The sequence below is a fragment of the Columba livia genome, chromosome 28 (assembly GCF_036013475.1).
Source record: "Columba livia isolate bColLiv1 breed racing homer chromosome 28, bColLiv1.pat.W.v2, whole genome shotgun sequence".
Taxonomy (NCBI): domain Eukaryota; kingdom Metazoa; phylum Chordata; class Aves; order Columbiformes; family Columbidae; genus Columba; species Columba livia.
Window position 1 is genome coordinate 292,687 of NC_088629.1, and position 18,130 is coordinate 310,816.

The window sequence follows — 18,130 nt, forward strand, 5'->3', positions numbered from 1 at the left end:
GCCCTCGCAGAGAGCCTGTGCAGGGCCCGGCTCTGCGTGGCCTGGCCACGGGGCTCCTTCCTCCTCGCGGCGTGGCTCAGCCCAGCCTGGCCGTCCAAGGCGGCTGCCAGCACGCCCGCTGCTGGCAGTGCTCTCCTGGCCAGGGATACCCCACAGCGGCCCCGGCGGCAGGAGGCAGACACCTGCAGGCACCCACCTACCCTTTTCCTGAGCAGATCGAGGCAGGAGCAGCGGATGCCCGTGCCCAGCGAGGGCAGCGCTTTTATGCCACACCAGAGAGTGGGGGGAGGAGCTGGCCGCACTGGAGGCACGTGTCCTGCGCTGGCCGAGCCCCTGCCTTCTCCCTGCGTGGCACGGGGCTGTTTTGCTGATGTCGTTTCCTCTCTAGCCCCAACCCGCTCTATCAGCCCCTGCAATTACCCCACTCAGACGCTTGCCAGCTGCCACCTCACGGGCCCAATTAGCCCCACTGTCTTTTCATTATCTCGGTGAAAGAGGGCACACGGCGTGACAAAGGCTGACTGCAAGCGCCCTGCGTGCCATAGCTCTTCTGCAAGGGCTTGGTCTCTCGGCGTGGCCCCGTGTCTGCTTCGCAGAGCCACAGGGAAGACCAGGGTCTCCCGCACGCCAGCGACCGCATGACGTGCACCATGGAGCTATTATCTACAGAGGCGCGAGGTTACGAAACGCCAAATCAAAGGCACTCCTCTCGGGCACTGCCTGCTCAGCACGATGTATCACTTGCCAGCCCAACACAGCCGGCCTCCATCTGCCTGCAGGCCTTGGCCGTGGACCTCTGCAAGTCTGGGGGAGCAAGACCCCTTGTGCTCTTCCGCAACGCGCGTGTTGCAAGGAGCACAGGCCCCGAGCCGTGCTGAAGCGGCACAGGCTCACTCCAGGCCTGCCCCAGCCCCGCGGGCGCCTTGCAAGTCTCCTGGGAAGCCCGTTGCTGGGCGATGGTGCTGGGCAGGGGCTGCCCTCGGGGTGCTGGGCAGCTGGCAGCGCCGGCTGACGCCAAAGCCCCAGCAGCCCTTGGCTGGGCTGGCCCCGCTCGCCCTGGCCACCGGCTCGATTCACAGCAGAGCCTGGCTGTGGGCACAGGGCAGAGGTTTCCCTGCAGCAGAGCAGCAGTCAGGCCGCAAGGAGCTGCAGCAGCACGGCCATCTCCTGCCTTCTACATCCCCTAGCAGGGGGATGCGTGCTGTCGTTTAGCGCACAAAGGGCTCGAAAGCCTGGCAAGCGGTATGTGCTGGTCTGGCAAGGGGATGCTGACTCAGGGAGGGGCAGGAGGCGGCCAGCCCCATAGGTGGAGGCAGGAGGGAGTGCTGCCTCTGCTGATTGGCCCAGCCGGTGCTGAGCCACAGCAGGGCCGCTATAAAAGCTCTGCCACTGCCAGGCTCTCCCAAGCACTGCTCTGGCTGCCTTCTCCTCAGGGAACAGGGTAAGTCTGCGAGCGCTTGTCCTCCTGGCCCCCTGCTGCGGCCCGTCCGCCTCGGGCGCTCCCCTCTGCTGCTCACTTGCAATCTCTGCCCTCTTGCAGAGCACCGTTCGATCCCACGCAAAGATGTCTTGCTCCGACCTGCGCCCAGCACCAACCAGCGTGGCCGTCCCCCAGCCCATCGCTGACAGCTGCAACGAGCTGTGCGCCCGGCAGTGCCCCGACTCGACGGCCCTCATCCAGCCACCCCCCGTCGTCGTCACCTTCCCCGGCCCCATCCTCAGCTCCTTCCCCCAGCAAGCCGTGGTGGGCTCCTCCGGAGCGCCCGCCTTTGGGGGCTCCCTGGGGCTGGGGGGCCTCTACGGTGCTGGGGCCACCCAGGGCTCCGGGGGCCTCTGCACCTTTGGCAGACCCTCCTACGCTTCTCCCGCCTGCAGCCCTTACGTCTTGCCCCGCTACAGCAGGAGGCTGTGGGACAACTGTGGGCCCTGCTAGACCCAGCCCCAGAGCCCCCAGCGCTGCCCCCAGTCCAGACGCCAAGGCCAACGTCAGCCACGCAGGGCTGAGCTGGCAGGCACGGGGCACTGAGGAGTGCTGAGCATCCCCAGCCCCAGACAATGCCTGGGCAGCTGGCAGTGCCCCACAGCCTCGGCCCTTCCCTGCCCCCTGCTCCTGCTCTCTGCTCTCCTCCCTCTCTTCCCAGCTGTCAGACGAGCTAGGACCTGCACCCCAACGGCTCTGCGGGCCTGATGGACCACGTCCTCGGGAGCTGCAACGCTGCACGAAGGGGGCATCTGGAGCAAGAAGTCATGCTCTTGAGAAGATGCCCCTGCCTCCCGCCACCCATGGCAGCCAGCCTCTCTGGGTCTCGTCCACCATCTCTCTGACGATCTCTGCTGATCCTCTGGGCAAAATAAAGTTTTCCTGCATCCCAGTCATGTCTCCCTCCGTCCTTGTCCCACGTAGCAAAGAGCGTGGGGGCAAGTGCCCTTCCGCGTATGGAGGGCCAACGCTGGTGCTGAGATGCCCAGAGAGGTGGGGGTGGGCGGTGCTGGGAGAGGGAGGTTGCAGGCAGCAGGCAGGGGAGCGAGAGCCTTTTGGTGGGACTGGCAGGAGCTGGGGAAAGGGCAGAGGGAAGGGAGCGGGAAACGTGCTGGCAGGACTCCTTTGCCTGGCCTTTCGCGCCTGGGAGAAGCGGCAGCTCCTCCAGCTCTGGGGCTCCGCAGAAGCACGGCAGCATCTCTGGGTGCCCACGCAGAGGAGGCTGGACAAAGACCCCGTGGTGAAGCCCACACTTGGGCAATGGCCGTCGATTGCTGGAGAGCAGGAGAAACGGAGGCTGAGGGGCAACCTCACTGCCCTCTACAGCTTCGTGACGAGGAGAATTGGATAGGGAGATGCTGCTCTCTTCACCCTGGGATCCAGCAATAGGACACAGGGGAACTGTTCAAAGCTGCAGTAGGGAAGGTTTAGACTGGACATGAGGAAACATTTCTTGGCTGAGCGGGTGCTCAGAAGCTGCAGCTGGCTTCCCAGAGAGGTGGTCAATGCCCCAGGCCTCTCGATGTTTAAGAGGCTTTTAGAGAATGCCGTTGATGATTTGCTTTACAGTTTGGTCATCCCTCGAGAAGTCAGGCTGTTGGACTAGAAGATCTTTCGAGGTCCCTTCCAACGGAAAGACCCTGTTCTACTCTCACGTCTCCTCTGGGGAGAGCCGCAGAGAGCTGGGACCTTGGCTCCCGGTGAAGAGGAGCCTCAGAGCGTTTCTCACCAAGCTGTACACGTGCCTGAAGGGAAGGCATCGAGAAGATGGAGCCAGGCTCTTTTCTGAGGTGTCCAGTGCCAGGACAAGAGGCAGTGGGCACCAGCTGAAAGGCAGGAGGCTCTGCCTCACCGTGCCAGGCCACTTTTTCCGTGTGAGTGAGACTGAGCAGTTGCACAGGTTTCCCCAGGAGGTTGTGGACTCCCCGTCCTCAGAGACACGCGAAAGCTCACTGGACACGGCGCTGGGCAGCCGGCCCTGGGTGCGGCTGCTGGAGGCAGCAGCATGACAACATGCCCTGCGAAGCTCCTGCCACACGAATCAGGCTGTGATTCCTGGGACTGAACGTCTGTAGCAGAAAAGGGAGGAGCAGCCAGTGTGTTGGTCTGTGCTGGCTGTGAGGAGGGGAAGGAGAAGAGGAAGAAAACTAGAGGAAAAGGGACGGGAGCGGGAAGGGGAGGAAGAAGAGGCAGGAGAAGCCTCCCGTTTGCTTTCTCTCCAGGGCATGGAGCAGAGCCACGGAGGAACAAAGTGGCTGGATCCCATGCAAGCATTTTCCCTGGGGGGCTGCCAGCCCCTGGGGCAGCCAGGCTCATGCGCGCTGACACCGGACGTCTGCAAATGCCACGTGTCCCGCAGACAGGGGAGCAGCCTGCATTCAGGAGGGACTCTTGGAGCTCAACTGCGGGACCATGTGTGGCCAGAGCTGCCGAGGTTGTGGGGTGTCTCAAAATGAGCTCAGCCTGGTACCGTTGTGGCTGAGAGATTGCCCTGGTCTGGCTGGCGGGGGTCACGTGCATGGCCAGGGGAGCCCTGCAGCCCACACCGGGCTCGGAAAGAAAAGGAGGAGAGGCAGGTGTTGGATGCAAGCTTGTTTTATTGCAGTGCAGGAAAGGAACCACTGGAGAAAGACACTGAAGGCAGAGGCAGGCAGGTTGTCCCTGGAGGCTTCAAGAGAGCTGTTCCTTCAGGCTTCCTATCGCAGGTGGCGGCCAGTGCAGAGAGTAACGAGTGCCCTGAGGGACGATGGCAGAGCTGCGCATCTGGGCAAGGGACGGGGCGAGGAGGAGAGGCGGCATGGAGAGAGGCAGGAAAGGAGAGGAGGCGTGAGGCCCAGGTGGCCCAGGAATCAAGGGGGCTCCGGGGCTGGGTCTAGCAGGGCCCACAGTTGTCCCACAGCCTCCTGCTGTAGCGGGGCAAGACGTAAGGGCTGCAGGCGGGAGAAGCGTAGGAGGGTCTGCCAAAGGTGCAGAGGCCCCCGGCGCCCTGGGTGGCCCCGGCACCGTAGAGGCCCCCCAGCCCCAGGGAGCCCCCAAAGGCGGGCGCTCCAGAGGAGCCCACCACGGCTTGCTGGGGGAAGGACGTGAGGATGGGGCCGGGGAAGGTGACGACGACGGGGGGCGGCTGGATGAAGGCCGTCGAGTCGGGGCACTGCCGGGCGCACAGCTCGTTGCAGCTGTCAGCGATGGGCTGGGGGACGGCCACGCTGGTTGGTGCTGGGCACAGGTCGGAGCAAGACATCTTTGTGCGAGAGTGATGAGCCTGAAAGACACGGCCCCAAGGACAGCTGTCATGCATGCGGAGAAGACTCCCCGGCTCAGCACTGCCCTGTTCCCTTGGCTGTCCTGGAGCTGGAGGGACCAGGGCCACCCCCTTGCCGCGCTGCCCACTGTTTGCCCTTTGCCCAGCCAGCCCCCCTCAGCGCCCTGCTCTCTGTAGCCCTCTCCTTGCCATCTCTCTCTGCAAAGAGAGGGCAGACGAGCCCTCGCAGAGAGCCTGTGCAGGGCCCGGCTCTGCGTGGCCTGGCCACGGGGCTCCTTCCTCCTCGCGGCGTGGCTCAGCCCAGCCTGGCCGTCCAAGGCGGCTGCCAGCACGCCCGCTGCTGGCAGTGCTCTCCTGGCCAGGGATACCCCACAGCGGCCCCGGCGGCAGGAGGCAGACACCTGCAGGCACCCACCTACCCTTTTCCTGAGCAGATCGAGGCAGGAGCAGCGGATGCCCGTGCCCAGCGAGGGCAGCGCTTTTATGCCACACCAGAGAGTGGGGGGAGGAGCTGGCCGCACTGGAGGCACGTGTCCTGCGCTGGCCGAGCCCCTGCCTTCTCCCTGCGTGGCACGGGGCTGTTTTGCTGATGTCGTTTCCTCTCTAGCCCCAACCCGCTCTATCAGCCCCTGCAATTACCCCACTCAGACGCTTGCCAGCTGCCACCTCACGGGCCCAATTAGCCCCACTGTCTTTTCATTATCTCGGTGTGAAAGAGGGCACACGGCGTGACAAAGGCTGACTGCAAGCGCCCTGCGTGCCATAGCTCTTCTGCAAGGGCTTGGTCTCTCGGCGTGGCCCCGTGTCTGCTTCGCAGAGCCACAGGGAAGACCAGGGTCTCCCGCACGCCAGCGACCGCATGACGTGCACCATGGAGCTATTATCTACAGAGGCGCGAGGTTACGAAACGCCAAATCAAAGGCACTCCTCTCGGGCACTGCCTGCTCAGCACGATGTATCACTCGCCAGCCCAACACAGCCGGCCTCCATCTGCCTGCAGGCCTTGGCCGTGGACCTCTGCAAGTCTGGGGGAGCAAGACCCCTTGTGCTCTTCCGCAACGCGCGTGTTGCAAGGAGCACAGGCCCCGAGCCGTGCTGAAGCGGCACAGGCTCACTCCAGGCCTGCCCCAGCCCCGCGGGCGCCTTGCAAGTCTCCTGGGAAGCCCGTTGCTGGGCGATGGTGCTGGGCAGGGGCTGCCCTCGGGGTGCTGGGCAGCTGGCAGCGCCGGCTGACGCCAAAGCCCCAGCAGCCCTTGGCTGGGCTGGCCCCGCTCGCCCTGGCCACCGGCTCGATTCACAGCAGAGCCTGGCTGTGGGCACAGGGCAGAGGTTTCCCTGCAGCAGAGCAGCAGTCAGGCCGCAAGGAGCTGCAGCAGCACGGCCATCTCCTGCCTTCTACATCCCCTAGCAGGGGGATGCGTGCTGTCGTTTAGCGCACAAAGGGCTCGAAAGCCTGGCAAGCGGTATGTGCTGGTCTGGCAAGGGGATGCTGACTCAGGGAGGGGCAGGAGGCGGCCAGCCCCATAGGTGGAGGAAGGAGGGAGTGCTGCCTCTGCTGATTGGCCCAGCCGGTGCTGAGCCACAGCAGGGCCGCTATAAAAGCTCTGCCACTGCCAGGCTCTCCCAAGCACTGCTCTGGCTGCCTTCTCCTCAGGGAACAGGGTAAGTCTGCGAGCGCTTGTCCTCCTGGCCCCCTGCTGCGGCCCGTCCGCCTCGGGCGCTCCCCTCTGCTGCTCACTTGCAATCTCTGCCCTCTTGCAGAGCACCGTTCGATCCCACGCAAAGATGTCTTGCTCCGACCTGCGCCCAGCACCAACCAGCGTGGCCGTCCCCCAGCCCATCGCTGACAGCTGCAACGAGCTGTGCGCCCGGCAGTGCCCCGACTCGACGGCCCTCATCCAGCCACCCCCCGTCGTCGTCACCTTCCCCGGCCCCATCCTCAGCTCCTTCCCCCAGCAAGCCGTGGTGGGCTCCTCCGGAGCGCCCGCCTTTGGGGGCTCCCTGGGGCTGGGGGGCCTCTACGGTGCTGGGGCCACCCAGGGCTCCGGGGGCCTCTGCACCTTTGGCAGACCCTCCTACGCTTCTCCCGCCTGCAGCCCTTACGTCTTGCCCCGCTACAGCAGGAGGCTGTGGGACAACTGTGGGCCCTGCTAGACCCAGCCCCAGAGCCCCCGGCGCTGCCCCCAGTCCAGACGCCAAGGCCAACGTCAGCCACGCAGGGCTGAGCTGGCAGGCACGGGGCACTGAGGAGTGCTGAGCATCCCCAGCCCCAGACAATGCCTGGGCAGCTGGCAGTGCCCCACAGCCTCGGCCCTTCCCTGCCCCCTGCTCCTGCTCTCTGCTCTCCTCCCTCTCTTCCCAGCTGTCAGACGAGCTAGGACCTGCACCCCAACGGCTCTGCGGGCCTGATGGACCACGTCCTCGGGAGCTGCAACGCTGCACGAAGGGGGCATCTGGAGCAAGAAGTCATGCTCTTGAGAAGATGCCCCTGCCTCCCGCCACCCATGGCAGCCAGCCTCTCTGGGTCTCGTCCACCATCTCTCTGACGATCTCTGCTGATCCTCTGGGCAAAATAAAGTTTTCCTGCATCCCAGTCATGTCTCCCTCCGTCCTTGTCCCACGTAGCAAAGAGCGTGGGGGCAAGTGCCCTTCCGCGTATGGAGGGCCAACGCTGGTGCTGAGATGCCCAGAGAGGTGGGGGTGGGCGGTGCTGGGAGAGGGAGGTTGCAGGCAGCAGGCAGGGGAGCGAGAGCCTTTTGGTGGGACTGGCAGGAGCTGGGGAAAGGGCAGAGGGAAGGGAGCGGGAAACGTGCTGGCAGGACTCCTTTGCCTGGCCTTTCGCGCCTGGGAGAAGCGGCAGCTCCTCCAGCTCTGGGGCTCCGCAGAAGCACGGCAGCATCTCCGGGTGCCCACGCAGAGGAGGCTGGACAAAGACCCCGTGGTGAAGCCCACACTTGGGCAATGGCCGTCGATTGCTGGAGAGCAGGAGAAACGGAGGCTGAGGGGCAACCTCACTGCCCTCTACAGCTTCGTGACGAGGAGAATTGGATAGGGAGATGCTGCTCTCTTCACCCTGGGATCCAGCAATAGGACACAGGGGAACTGTTCAAAGCTGCAGTAGGGAAGGTTTAGACTGGACATGAGGAAACATTTCTTGGCTGAGCGGGTGCTCAGAAGCTGCAGCTGGCTTCCCAGAGAGGTGGTCAATGCCCCAGGCCTCTCGATGTTTAAGAGGCTTTTAGAGAATGCCGTTGATGATTTGCTTTACAGTTTGGTCATCCCTCGAGAAGTCAGGCTGTTGGACTAGAAGATCTTTCGAGGTCCCTTCCAACGGAAAGACCCTGTTCTACTCTCACGTCTCCTCTGGGGAGAGCCGCAGAGAGCTGGGACCTTGGCTCCCGGTGAAGAGGAGCCTCAGAGCGTTTCTCACCAAGCTGTACACATGCCTGAAGGGAAGGCATCGAGAAGATGGAGCCAGGCTCTTTTCTGAGGTGTCCAGTGCCAGGACAAGAGGCAGTGGGCACCAGCTGAAAGGCAGGAGGCTCTGCCTCACCGTGCCAGGCCACTTTTTCCGTGTGAGTGAGACTGAGCAGTTGCACAGGTTTCCCCAGGAGGTTGTGGACTCCCCGTCCTCAGAGACACGCGAAAGCTCACTGGACACGGCGCTGGGCAGCCGGCCCTGGGTGCGGCTGCTGGAGGCAGCAGCATGACAACATGCCCTGCGAAGCTCCTGCCACACGAATCAGGCTGTGATTCCTGGGACTGAACGTCTGTAGCAGAAAAGGGAGGAGCAGCCAGTGTGTTGGTCTGTGCTGGCTGTGAGGAGGGGAAGGAGAAGAGGAAGAAAACTAGAGGAAAAGGGACGGGAGCGGGAAGGGGAGGAAGAAGAGGCAGGAGAAGCCTCCCGTTTGCTTTCTCTCCAGGGCATGGAGCAGAGTCACGGAGGAACAAAGTGGCTGGATCCCATGCAAGCATTTTCCCTGGGGGGCTGCCAGCCCCTGGGGCAGCCAGGCTCATGCGCGCTGACACCGGACGTCTGCAAATGCCACGTGTCCCGCAGACAGGGGAGCAGCCTGCATTCAGGAGGGACTCTTGGAGCTCAACTGCGGGACCATGTGTGGCCAGAGCTGCCGAGGTTGTGGGGTGTCTCAAAATGAGCTCAGCCTGGTACCGTTGTGGCTGAGAGATTGCCCTGGTCTGGCTGGCGGGGGTCACGTGCATGGCCAGGGGAGCCCTGCAGCCCACACCGGGCTCGGAAAGAAAAGGAGGAGAGGCAGGTGTTGGATGCAAGCTTGTTTTATTGCAGTGCAGGAAAGGAACCACTGGAGAAAGACACTGAAGGCAGAGGCAGGCAGGTTGTCCCTGGAGGCTTCAAGAGAGCTGTTCCTTCAGGCTTCCTATCCCAGGTGGCGGCCAGTGCAGAGAGTAACGAGTGCCCTGAGGGACGATGGCAGAGCTGCGCATCTGGGCAAGGGACGGGGCGAGGAGGAGAGGCGGCATGGAGAGAGGCAGGAAAGGAGAGGAGGCGTGAGGCCCAGGTGGCCCAGGAATCAAGGGGGCTCCGGGGCTGGGTCTAGCAGGGCCCACAGTTGTCCCACAGCCTCCTGCTGTAGCGGGGCAAGACGTAAGGGCTGCAGGCGGGAGAAGCGTAGGAGGGTCTGCCAAAGGTGCAGAGGCCCCCGGCGCCCTGGGTGGCCCCGGCACCGTAGAGGCCCCCCAGCCCCAGGGAGCCCCCAAAGGCGGGCGCTCCAGAGGAGCCCACCACGGCTTGCTGGGGGAAGGACGTGAGGATGGGGCCGGGGAAGGTGACGACGACGGGGGGCGGCTGGATGAAGGCCGTCGAGTCGGGGCACTGCCGGGCGCACAGCTCGTTGCAGCTGTCAGCGATGGGCTGGGGGACGGCCACGCTGGTTGGTGCTGGGCGCAGGTCGGAGCAAGACATCTTTGTGCGAGAGTGATGAGCCTGAAAGACACGGCCCCAAGGACAGCTGTCATGCATGCGGAGAAGACTCCCCGGCTCAGCACTGCCCTGTTCCCTTGGCTGTCCTGGAGCTGGAGGGACCAGGGCCACCCCCTTGCCGCGCTGCCCACTGTTTGCCCTTTGCCCAGCCAGCCCCCCTCAGCGCCCTGCTCTCTGTAGCCCTCTCCTTGCCATCTCTCTCTGCAAACAGAGGGCAGACGAGCCCTCGCAGAGAGCCTGTGCAGGGCCCGGCTCTGCGTGGCCTGGCCACGGGGCTCCTTCCTCCTCGCGGCGTGGCTCAGCCCAGCCTGGCCGTCCAAGGCGGCTGCCAGCACGCCCGCTGCTGGCAGTGCTCTCCTGGCCAGGGATACCCCACAGCGGCCCCGGCGGCAGGAGGCAGACACCTGCAGGCACCCACCTACCCTTTTCCTGAGCAGATCGAGGCAGGAGCAGCGGATGCCCGTGCCCAGCGAGGGCAGCGCTTTTATGCCACACCAGAGAGTGGGGGGAGGAGCTGGCCGCACTGGAGGCACGTGTCCTGCGCTGGCCGAGCCCCTGCCTTCTCCCTGCGTGGCACGGGGCTGTTTTGCTGATGTCGTTTCCTCTCTAGCCCCAACCCGCTCTATCAGCCCCTGCAATTACCCCACTCAGACGCTTGCCAGCTGCCACCTCACGGGCCCAATTAGCCCCACTGTCTTTTCATTATCTCGGTGTGAAAGAGGGCACACGGCGTGACAAAGGCTGACTGCAAGCGCCCTGCGTGCCATAGCTCTTCTGCAAGGGCTTGGTCTCTCGGCGTGGCCCCGTGTCTGCTTCGCAGAGCCACAGGGAAGACCAGGGTCTCCCGCACGCCAGCGACCGCATGACGTGCACCATGGAGCTATTATCTACAGAGGCGCGAGGTTACGAAACGCCAAATCAAAGGCACTCCTCTCGGGCACTGCCTGCTCAGCACGATGTATCACTCGCCAGCCCAACACAGCCGGCCTCCATCTGCCTGCAGGCCTTGGCCGTGGACCTCTGCAAGTCTGGGGGAGCAAGACCCCTTGTGCTCTTCCGCAACGCGCGTGTTGCAAGGAGCACAGGCCCCGAGCCGTGCTGAAGCGGCACAGGCTCACTCCAGGCCTGCCCCAGCCCCGCGGGCGCCTTGCAAGTCTCCTGGGAAGCCCGTTGCTGGGCGATGGTGCTGGGCAGGGGCTGCCCTCGGGGTGCTAGGCAGCTGGCAGCGCCGGCTGACGCCAAAGCCCCAGCAGCCCTTGGCTGGGCTGGCCCCGCTCGCCCTGGCCACCGGCTCGATTCACAGCAGAGCCTGGCTGTGGGCACAGGGCAGAGGTTTCCCTGCAGCAGAGCAGCAGTCAGGCCGCAAGGAGCTGCAGCAGCACGGCCATCTCCTGCCTTCTACATCCCCTAGCAGGGGGATGCGTGCTGTCGTTTAGCGCACAAAGGGCTCGAAAGCCTGGCAAGCGGTATGTGCTGGTCTGGCAAGGGGATGCTGACTCAGGGAGGGGCAGGAGGCGGCCAGCCCCATAGGTGGAGGCAGGAGAGAGTGCTGCCTCTGCTGATTGGCCCAGCCGGTGCTGAGCCACAGCAGGGCCGCTATAAAAGCTCTGCCACTGCCAGGCTCTCCCAAGCACTGCTCTGGCTGCCTTCTCCTCAGGGAACAGGGTAAGTCTGCGAGCGCTTGTCCTCCTGGCCCCCTGCTGCGGCCCGTCCGCCTCGGGCGCTCCCCTCTGCTGCTCACTTGCAATCTCTGCCCTCTTGCAGAGCACCGTTCGATCCCACGCAAAGATGTCTTGCTCCGACCTGCGCCCAGCACCAACCAGCGTGGCCGTCCCCCAGCCCATCGCTGACAGCTGCAACGAGCTGTGCGCCCGGCAGTGCCCCGACTCGACGGCCCTCATCCAGCCACCCCCCGTCGTCGTCACCTTCCCCGGCCCCATCCTCAGCTCCTTCCCCCAGCAAGCCGTGGTGGGCTCCTCTGGAGCGCCCGCCTTTGGGGGCTCCCTGGGGCTGGGGGGCCTCTACGGTGCCGGGGCCACCCAGGGCTCCGGGGGCCTCTGCACCTTTGGCAGACCCTCCTACGCTTCTCCCGCCTGCAGCCCTTACGTCTTGCCCCGCTACAGCAGGAGGCTGTGGGACAACTGTGGGCCCTGCTAGACCCAGCCCCAGAGCCCCCAGCGCTGCCCCCAGTCCAGACGCCAAGGCCAACGTCAGCCACGCAGGGCTGAGCTGGCAGGCACGGGGCACTGAGGAGTGCTGAGCATCCCCAGCCCCAGACAATGCCTGGGCAGCTGGCAGTGCCCCACAGCCTCGGCCCTTCCCTGCCCCCTGCTCCTGCTCTCTGCTCTCCTCCCTCTCTTCCCAGCTGTCAGACGAGCTAGGACCTGCACCCCAACGGCTCTGCGGGCCTGATGGACCACGTCCTCGGGAGCTGCAACGCTGCACGAAGGGGGCATCTGGAGCAAGAAGTCATGCTCTTGAGAAGATGCCCCTGCCTCCCGCCACCCATGGCAGCCAGCCTCTCTGGGTCTCGTCCACCATCTCTCTGACGATCTCTGCTGATCCTCTGGGCAAAATAAAGTTTTCCTGCATCCCAGTCATGTCTCCCTCCGTCCTTGTCCCACGTAGCAAAGAGCGTGGGGGCAAGTGCCCTTCCGCGTATGGAGGGCCAACGCTGGTGCTGAGATGCCCAGAGAGGTGGGGGTGGGCGGTGCTGGGAGAGGGAGGTTGCAGGCAGCAGGCAGGGGAGCGAGAGCCTTTTGGTGGGACTGGCAGGAGCTGGGGAAAGGGCAGAGGGAAGGGAGCGGGAAACGTGCTGGCAGGACTCCTTTGCCTGGCCTTTCGCGCCTGGGAGAAGCGGCAGCTCCTCCAGCTCTGGGGCTCCGCAGAAGCACGGCAGCATCTCCGGGTGCCCACGCAGAGGAGGCTGGACAAAGACCCCGTGGTGAAGCCCACACTTGGGCAATGGCCGTCGATTGCTGGAGAGCAGGAGAAACGGAGGCTGAGGGGCAACCTCACTGCCCTCTACAGCTTCGTGACGAGGAGAATTGGATAGGGAGATGCTGCTCTCTTCACCCTGGGATCCAGCAATAGGACACAGGGGAACTGTTCAAAGCTGCAGTAGGGAAGGTTTAGACTGGACATGAGGAAACATTTCTTGGCTGAGCGGGTGCTCAGAAGCTGCAGCTGGCTTCCCAGAGAGGTGGTCAATGCCCCAGGCCTCTCGATGTTTAAGAGGCTTTTAGAGAATGCCGTTGATGATTTGCTTTACAGTTTGGTCATCCCTCGAGAAGTCAGGCTGTTGGACTAGAAGATCTTTCGAGGTCCCTTCCAACGGAAAGACCCTGTTCTACTCTCACGTCTCCTCTGGGGAGAGCCGCAGAGAGCTGGGACCTTGGCTCCCGGTGAAGAGGAGCCTCAGAGCGTTTCTCACCAAGCTGTACACATGCCTGAAGGGAAGGCATCGAGAAGATGGAGCCAGGCTCTTTTCTGAGGTGTCCAGTGCCAGGACAAGAGGCAGTGGGCACCAGCTGAAAGGCAGGAGGCTCTGCCTCACCGTGCCAGGCCACTTTTTCCGTGTGAGTGAGACTGAGCAGTTGCACAGGTTTCCCCAGGAGGTTGTGGACTCCCCGTCCTCAGAGACACGCGAAAGCTCACTGGACACGGCGCTGGGCAGCCGGCCCTGGGTGCGGCTGCTGGAGGCAGCAGCATGACAACATGCCCTGCGAAGCTCCTGCCACACGAATCAGGCTGTGATTCCTGGGACTGAACGTCTGTAGCAGAAAAGGGAGGAGCAGCCAGTGTGTTGGTCTGTGCTGGCTGTGAGGAGGGGAAGGAGAAGAGGAAGAAAACTAGAGGAAAAGGGACGGGAGCGGGAAGGGGAGGAAGAAGAGGCAGGAGAAGCCTCCCGTTTGCTTTCTCTCCAGGGCATGGAGCAGAGTCACGGAGGAACAAAGTGGCTGGATCCCATGCAAGCATTTTCCCTGGGGGGCTGCCAGCCCCTGGGGCAGCCAGGCTCATGCGCGCTGACACCGGACGTCTGCAAATGCCACGTGTCCCGCAGACAGGGGAGCAGCCTGCATTCAGGAGGGACTCTTGGAGCTCAACTGCGGGACCATGTGTGGCCAGAGCTGCCGAGGTTGTGGGGTGTCTCAAAATGAGCTCAGCCTGGTACCGTTGTGGCTGAGAGATTGCCCTGGTCTGGCTGGCGGGGGTCACGTGCATGGCCAGGGGAGCCCTGCAGCCCACACCGGGCTCGGAAAGAAAAGGAGGAGAGGCAGGTGTTGGATGCAAGCTTGTTTTATTGCAGTGCAGGAAAGGAACCACTGGAGAAAGACACTGAAGGCAGAGGCAGGCAGGTTGTCCCTGGAGGCTTCAAGAGAGCTGTTCCTTCAGGCTTCCTATCCCAGGTGGCGGCCAGTGCAGAGAGTAACGAGTGCCCTGAGGGACGATGGCAGAGCTGCGCATCTGGGCAAGGGACGGGGCGAGGAGGAGAGGCGGCATGGAGAGAGGCAGGAAAGGAGAGGAGGCGTGAGGCCCAGGTGGCCCAGGAATCAAGGGGGCTCCGGGGCTGGGTCTAGCAGGGCCCACAGTTGTCCCACAGCCTCCTGCTGTAGCGGGGCAAGACGTAAGGGCTGCAGGCGGGAGAAGCGTAGGAGGGTCTGCCAAAGGTGCAGAGGCCCCCGGCGCCCTGGGTGGCCCCGGCACCGTAGAGGCCCCCCAGCCCCAGGGAGCCCCCAAAGGCGGGCGCTCCAGAGGAGCCCACCACGGCTTGCTGGGGGAAGGACGTGAGGATGGGGCCGGGGAAGGTGACGACGACGGGGGGCGGCTGGATGAAGGCCGTCGAGTCGGGGCACTGCCGGGCGCACAGCTCGTTGCAGCTGTCAGCGATGGGCTGGGGGACGGCCACGCTGGTTGGTGCTGGGCGCAGGTCGGAGCAAGACATCTTTGTGCGAGAGTGATGAGCCTGAAAGACACGGCCCCAAGGACAGCTGTCATGCATGCGGAGAAGACTCCCCGGCTCAGCACTGCCCTGTTCCCTTGGCTGTCCTGGAGCTGGAGGGACCAGGGCCACCCCCTTGCCGCGCTGCCCACTGTTTGCCCTTTGCCCAGCCAGCCCCCCTCAGCGCCCTGCTCTCTGTAGCCCTCTCCTTGCCATCTCTCTCTGCAAACAGAGGGCAGACGAGCCCTCGCAGAGAGCCTGTGCAGGGCCCGGCTCTGCGTGGCCTGGCCACGGGGCTCCTTCCTCCTCGCGGCGTGGCTCAGCCCAGCCTGGCCGTCCAAGGCGGCTGCCAGCACGCCCGCTGCTGGCAGTGCTCTCCTGGCCAGGGATACCCCACAGCGGCCCCGGCGGCAGGAGGCAGACACCTGCAGGCACCCACCTACCCTTTTCCTGAGCAGATCGAGGCAGGAGCAGCGGATGCCCGTGCCCAGCGAGGGCAGCGCTTTTATGCCACACCAGAGAGTGGGGGGAGGAGCTGGCCGCACTGGAGGCACGTGTCCTGCGCTGGCCGAGCCCCTGCCTTCTCCCTGCGTGGCACGGGGCTGTTTTGCTGATGTCGTTTCCTCTCTAGCCCCAACCCGCTCTATCAGCCCCTGCAATTACCCCACTCAGACGCTTGCCAGCTGCCACCTCACGGGCCCAATTAGCCCCACTGTCTTTTCATTATCTCGGTGTGAAAGAGGGCACACGGCGTGACAAAGGCTGACTGCAAGCGCCCTGCGTGCCATAGCTCTTCTGCAAGGGCTTGGTCTCTCGGCGTGGCCCCGTGTCTGCTTCGCAGAGCCACAGGGAAGACCAGGGTCTCCCGCACGCCAGCGACCGCATGACGTGCACCATGGAGCTATTATCTACAGAGGCGCGAGGTTACGAAACGCCAAATCAAAGGCACTCCTCTCGGGCACTGCCTGCTCAGCACGATGTATCACTCGCCAGCCCAACACAGCCGGCCTCCATCTGCCTGCAGGCCTTGGCCGTGGACCTCTGCAAGTCTGGGGGAGCAAGACCCCTTGTGCTCTTCCGCAACGCGCGTGTTGCAAGGAGCACAGGCCCCGAGCCGTGCTGAAGCGGCACAGGCTCACTCCAGGCCTGCCCCAGCCCCGCGGGCGCCTTGCAAGTCTCCTGGGAAGCCCGTTGCTGGGCGATGGTGCTGGGCAGGGGCTGCCCTCGGGGTGCTGGGCAGCTGGCAGCGCCGGCTGACGCCAAAGCCCCAGCAGCCCTTGGCTGGGCTGGCCCCGCTCGCCCTGGCCACCGGCTCGATTCACAGCAGAGCCTGGCTGTGGGCACAGGGCAGAGGTTTCCCTGCAGCAGAGCAGCAGTCAGGCCGCAAGGAGCTGCAGCAGCACGGCCATCTCCTGCCTTCTACATCCCCTAGCAGGGGGATGCGTGCTGTCGTTTAGCGCACAAAGGGCTCGAAAGCCTGGCAAGCGGTATGTGCTGGTCTGGCAAGGGGATGCTGACTCAGGGAGGGGCAGGAGGCGGCCAGCCCCATAGGTGGAGGCAGGAGAGAGTGCTGCCTCTGCTGATTGGCCCAGCCGGTGCTGAGCCACAGCAGGGCCGCTATAAAAGCTCTGCCACTGCCAGGCTCTCCCAAGCACTGCTCTGGCTGCCTTCTCCTCAGGGAACAGGGTAAGTCTGCGAGCGCTTGTCCTCCTGGCCCCCTGCTGCGGCCCCCCTGCTGCGGCCCGTCCGCCTCGGGCGCTCCCCTCTGCTGCTCACTTGCAATCTCTGCCCTCTTGCAGAGCACCGTTCGATCCCACGCAAAGATGTCTTGCTCCGACCTGCGCCCAGCACCAACCAGCGTGGCCGTCCCCCAGCCCATCGCTGACAGCTGCAACGAGCTGTGCGCCCGGCAGTGCCCCGACTCGACGGCCCTCATCCAGCCACCCCCCGTCGTCGTCACCTTCCCCGGCCCCATCCTCAGCTCCTTCCCCCAGCAAGCCGTGGTGGGCTCCTCCGGAGCGCCCGCCTTTGGGGGCTCCCTGGGGCTGGGGGGCCTCTACGGTGCTGGGGCCACCCAGGGCTCCGGGGGCCTCTGCACCTTTGGCAGACCCTCCTACGCTTCTCCCGCCTGCAGCCCTTACGTCTTGCCCCGCTACAGCAGGAGGCTGTGGGACAACTGTGGGCCCTGCTAGACCCAGCCCCAGAGCCCCCAGCGCTGCCCCCAGTCCAGACACCAAGGCCAACGTCAGCCACGCAGGGCTGAGCTGGCAGGCACGGGGCACTGAGGAGTGCTGAGCATCCCCAGCCCCAGACAATGCCTGGGCAGCTGGCAGTGCCCCACAGCCTCGGCCCTTCCCTGCCCCCTGCTCCTGCTCTCTGCTCTCCTCCCTCTCTTCCCAGCTGTCAGACGAGCTAGGACCTGCACCCCAACGGCTCTGCGGGCCTGATGGACCACGTCCTCGGGAGCTGCAACGCTGCACGAAGGGGGCATCTGGAGCAAGAAGTCATGCTCTTGAGAAGATGCCCCTGCCTCCCGCCACCCATGGCAGCCAGCCTCTCTGGGTCTCGTCCACCATCTCTCTGACGATCTCTGCTGATCCTCTGGGCAAAATAAAGTTTTCCTGCATCCCAGTCATGTCTCCCTCCGTCCTTGTCCCACGTAGCAAAGAGCGTGGGGGCAAGTGCCCTTCCGCGTATGGAGGGCCAACGCTGGTGCTGAGATGCCCAGAGAGGTGGGGGTGGGCGGTGCTGGGAGAGGGAGGTTGCAGGCAGCAGGCAGGGGAGCGAGAGCCTTTTGGTGGGACTGGCAGGAGCTGGGGAAAGGGCAGAGGGAAGGGAGCGGGAAACGTGCTGGCAGGACTCCTTTGCCTGGCCTTTCGCGCCTGGGAGAAGCGGCAGCTCCTCCAGCTCTGGGGCTCCGCAGAAGCACGGCAGCATCTCTGGGTGCCCACGCAGAGGAGGCTGGACAAAGACCCCGTGGTGAAGCCCACACTTGGGCAATGGCCGTCGATTGCTGGAGAGCAGGAGAAACGGAGGCTGAGGGGCAACCTCACTGCCCTCTACAGCTTCGTGACGAGGAGAATTGGATAGGGAGATGCTGCTCTCTTCACCCTGGGATCCAGCAATAGGACACAGGGGAACTGTTCAAAGCTGCAGTAGGGAAGGTTTAGACTGGACATGAGGAAACATTTCTTGGCTGAGCGGGTGCTCAGAAGCTGCAGCTGGCTTCCCAGAGAGGTGGTCAATGCCCCAGGCCTCTCGATGTTTAAGAGGCTTTTAGAGAATGCCGTTGATGATTTGCTTTACAGTTTGGTCATCCCTCGAGAAGTCAGGCTGTTGGACTAGAAGATCTTTCGAGGTCCCTTCCAACGGAAAGACCCTGTTCTACTCTCACGTCTCCTCTGGGGAGAGCCGCAGAGAGCTGGGACCTTGGCTCCCGGTGAAGAGGAGCCTCAGAGCGTTTCTCACCAAGCTGTACACGTGCCT

The 18,130-nt window shown here is 64.1% G+C and overlaps 7 protein-coding genes across 9 annotated transcripts; 4 read left to right on the forward strand and 3 right to left on the reverse strand.

Moving 5' to 3' along the window:
• The first annotated feature begins 1,190 nt into the window (after positions 1-1,190).
• LOC102086142 (scale keratin) lies at positions 1,191-2,372 on the forward strand. The gene is made up of 2 exons (XM_065042728.1): positions 1,191-1,441; positions 1,541-2,372. The coding sequence occupies exon 2, from the start codon at positions 1,565-1,567 to the stop codon at positions 1,931-1,933; it is 369 nt and encodes a 122-aa protein (XP_064898800.1). The 5' UTR covers positions 1,191-1,441; positions 1,541-1,564; the 3' UTR covers positions 1,934-2,372.
• Positions 2,373-4,059: 1,687 nt separating this feature from the next.
• LOC135576534 (scale keratin-like) lies at positions 4,060-4,736 on the reverse strand. Its single transcript, XM_065042729.1, has one exon. The coding sequence runs from the start codon at positions 4,719-4,721 to the stop codon at positions 4,353-4,355; it is 369 nt and encodes a 122-aa protein (XP_064898801.1). The 5' UTR covers positions 4,722-4,736; the 3' UTR covers positions 4,060-4,352.
• Positions 4,737-6,293: 1,557 nt separating this feature from the next.
• LOC135576535 (scale keratin-like) lies at positions 6,294-7,335 on the forward strand. The gene is made up of 2 exons (XM_065042730.1): positions 6,294-6,404; positions 6,504-7,335. Exon 2 carries the CDS (start codon positions 6,528-6,530, stop codon positions 6,894-6,896), a length of 369 nt encoding a protein of 122 aa, XP_064898802.1. The 5' UTR covers positions 6,294-6,404; positions 6,504-6,527; the 3' UTR covers positions 6,897-7,335.
• A 1,687-nt stretch (positions 7,336-9,022) lies between these two features.
• On the reverse strand, positions 9,023-10,282 carry LOC135576536 (scale keratin-like). Of its 2 annotated transcripts, none has more exons than XM_065042731.1 (2): positions 10,125-10,282; positions 9,023-9,705 (listed from the first exon to the last, which is right to left on the reverse strand). In XM_065042731.1, the coding sequence occupies exon 2, from the start codon at positions 9,682-9,684 to the stop codon at positions 9,316-9,318; it is 369 nt and encodes a 122-aa protein (XP_064898803.1). In that variant the 5' UTR covers positions 9,685-9,705; positions 10,125-10,282; the 3' UTR covers positions 9,023-9,315. The 2 variants fall into 2 exon arrangements, with proteins under 2 accessions (XP_064898803.1, XP_064898804.1); XM_065042732.1 differs by having other exon boundaries at positions 10,121-10,258.
• Positions 10,283-11,256: 974 nt separating this feature from the next.
• LOC135576537 (scale keratin-like) lies at positions 11,257-12,298 on the forward strand. Its single transcript, XM_065042734.1, has 2 exons — positions 11,257-11,367; positions 11,467-12,298. Exon 2 carries the CDS (start codon positions 11,491-11,493, stop codon positions 11,857-11,859), a length of 369 nt encoding a protein of 122 aa, XP_064898806.1. The 5' UTR covers positions 11,257-11,367; positions 11,467-11,490; the 3' UTR covers positions 11,860-12,298.
• Positions 12,299-13,985: 1,687 nt separating this feature from the next.
• LOC135576538 (scale keratin-like) lies at positions 13,986-15,245 on the reverse strand. 2 transcript variants are annotated; one of them, XM_065042735.1, is made up of 2 exons: positions 15,088-15,245; positions 13,986-14,668 (listed from the first exon to the last, which is right to left on the reverse strand). In XM_065042735.1, the coding sequence occupies exon 2, from the start codon at positions 14,645-14,647 to the stop codon at positions 14,279-14,281; it is 369 nt and encodes a 122-aa protein (XP_064898807.1). In that variant the 5' UTR covers positions 14,648-14,668; positions 15,088-15,245; the 3' UTR covers positions 13,986-14,278. The 2 variants fall into 2 exon arrangements, with proteins under 2 accessions (XP_064898807.1, XP_064898808.1); XM_065042736.1 differs by having other exon boundaries at positions 15,084-15,221.
• A 974-nt stretch (positions 15,246-16,219) lies between these two features.
• Positions 16,220-17,275, forward strand: LOC135576539 (scale keratin-like). The gene is made up of 2 exons (XM_065042737.1): positions 16,220-16,330; positions 16,444-17,275. The coding sequence occupies exon 2, from the start codon at positions 16,468-16,470 to the stop codon at positions 16,834-16,836; it is 369 nt and encodes a 122-aa protein (XP_064898809.1). The 5' UTR covers positions 16,220-16,330; positions 16,444-16,467; the 3' UTR covers positions 16,837-17,275.
• Positions 17,276-18,130: the final 855 nt, after the last annotated feature.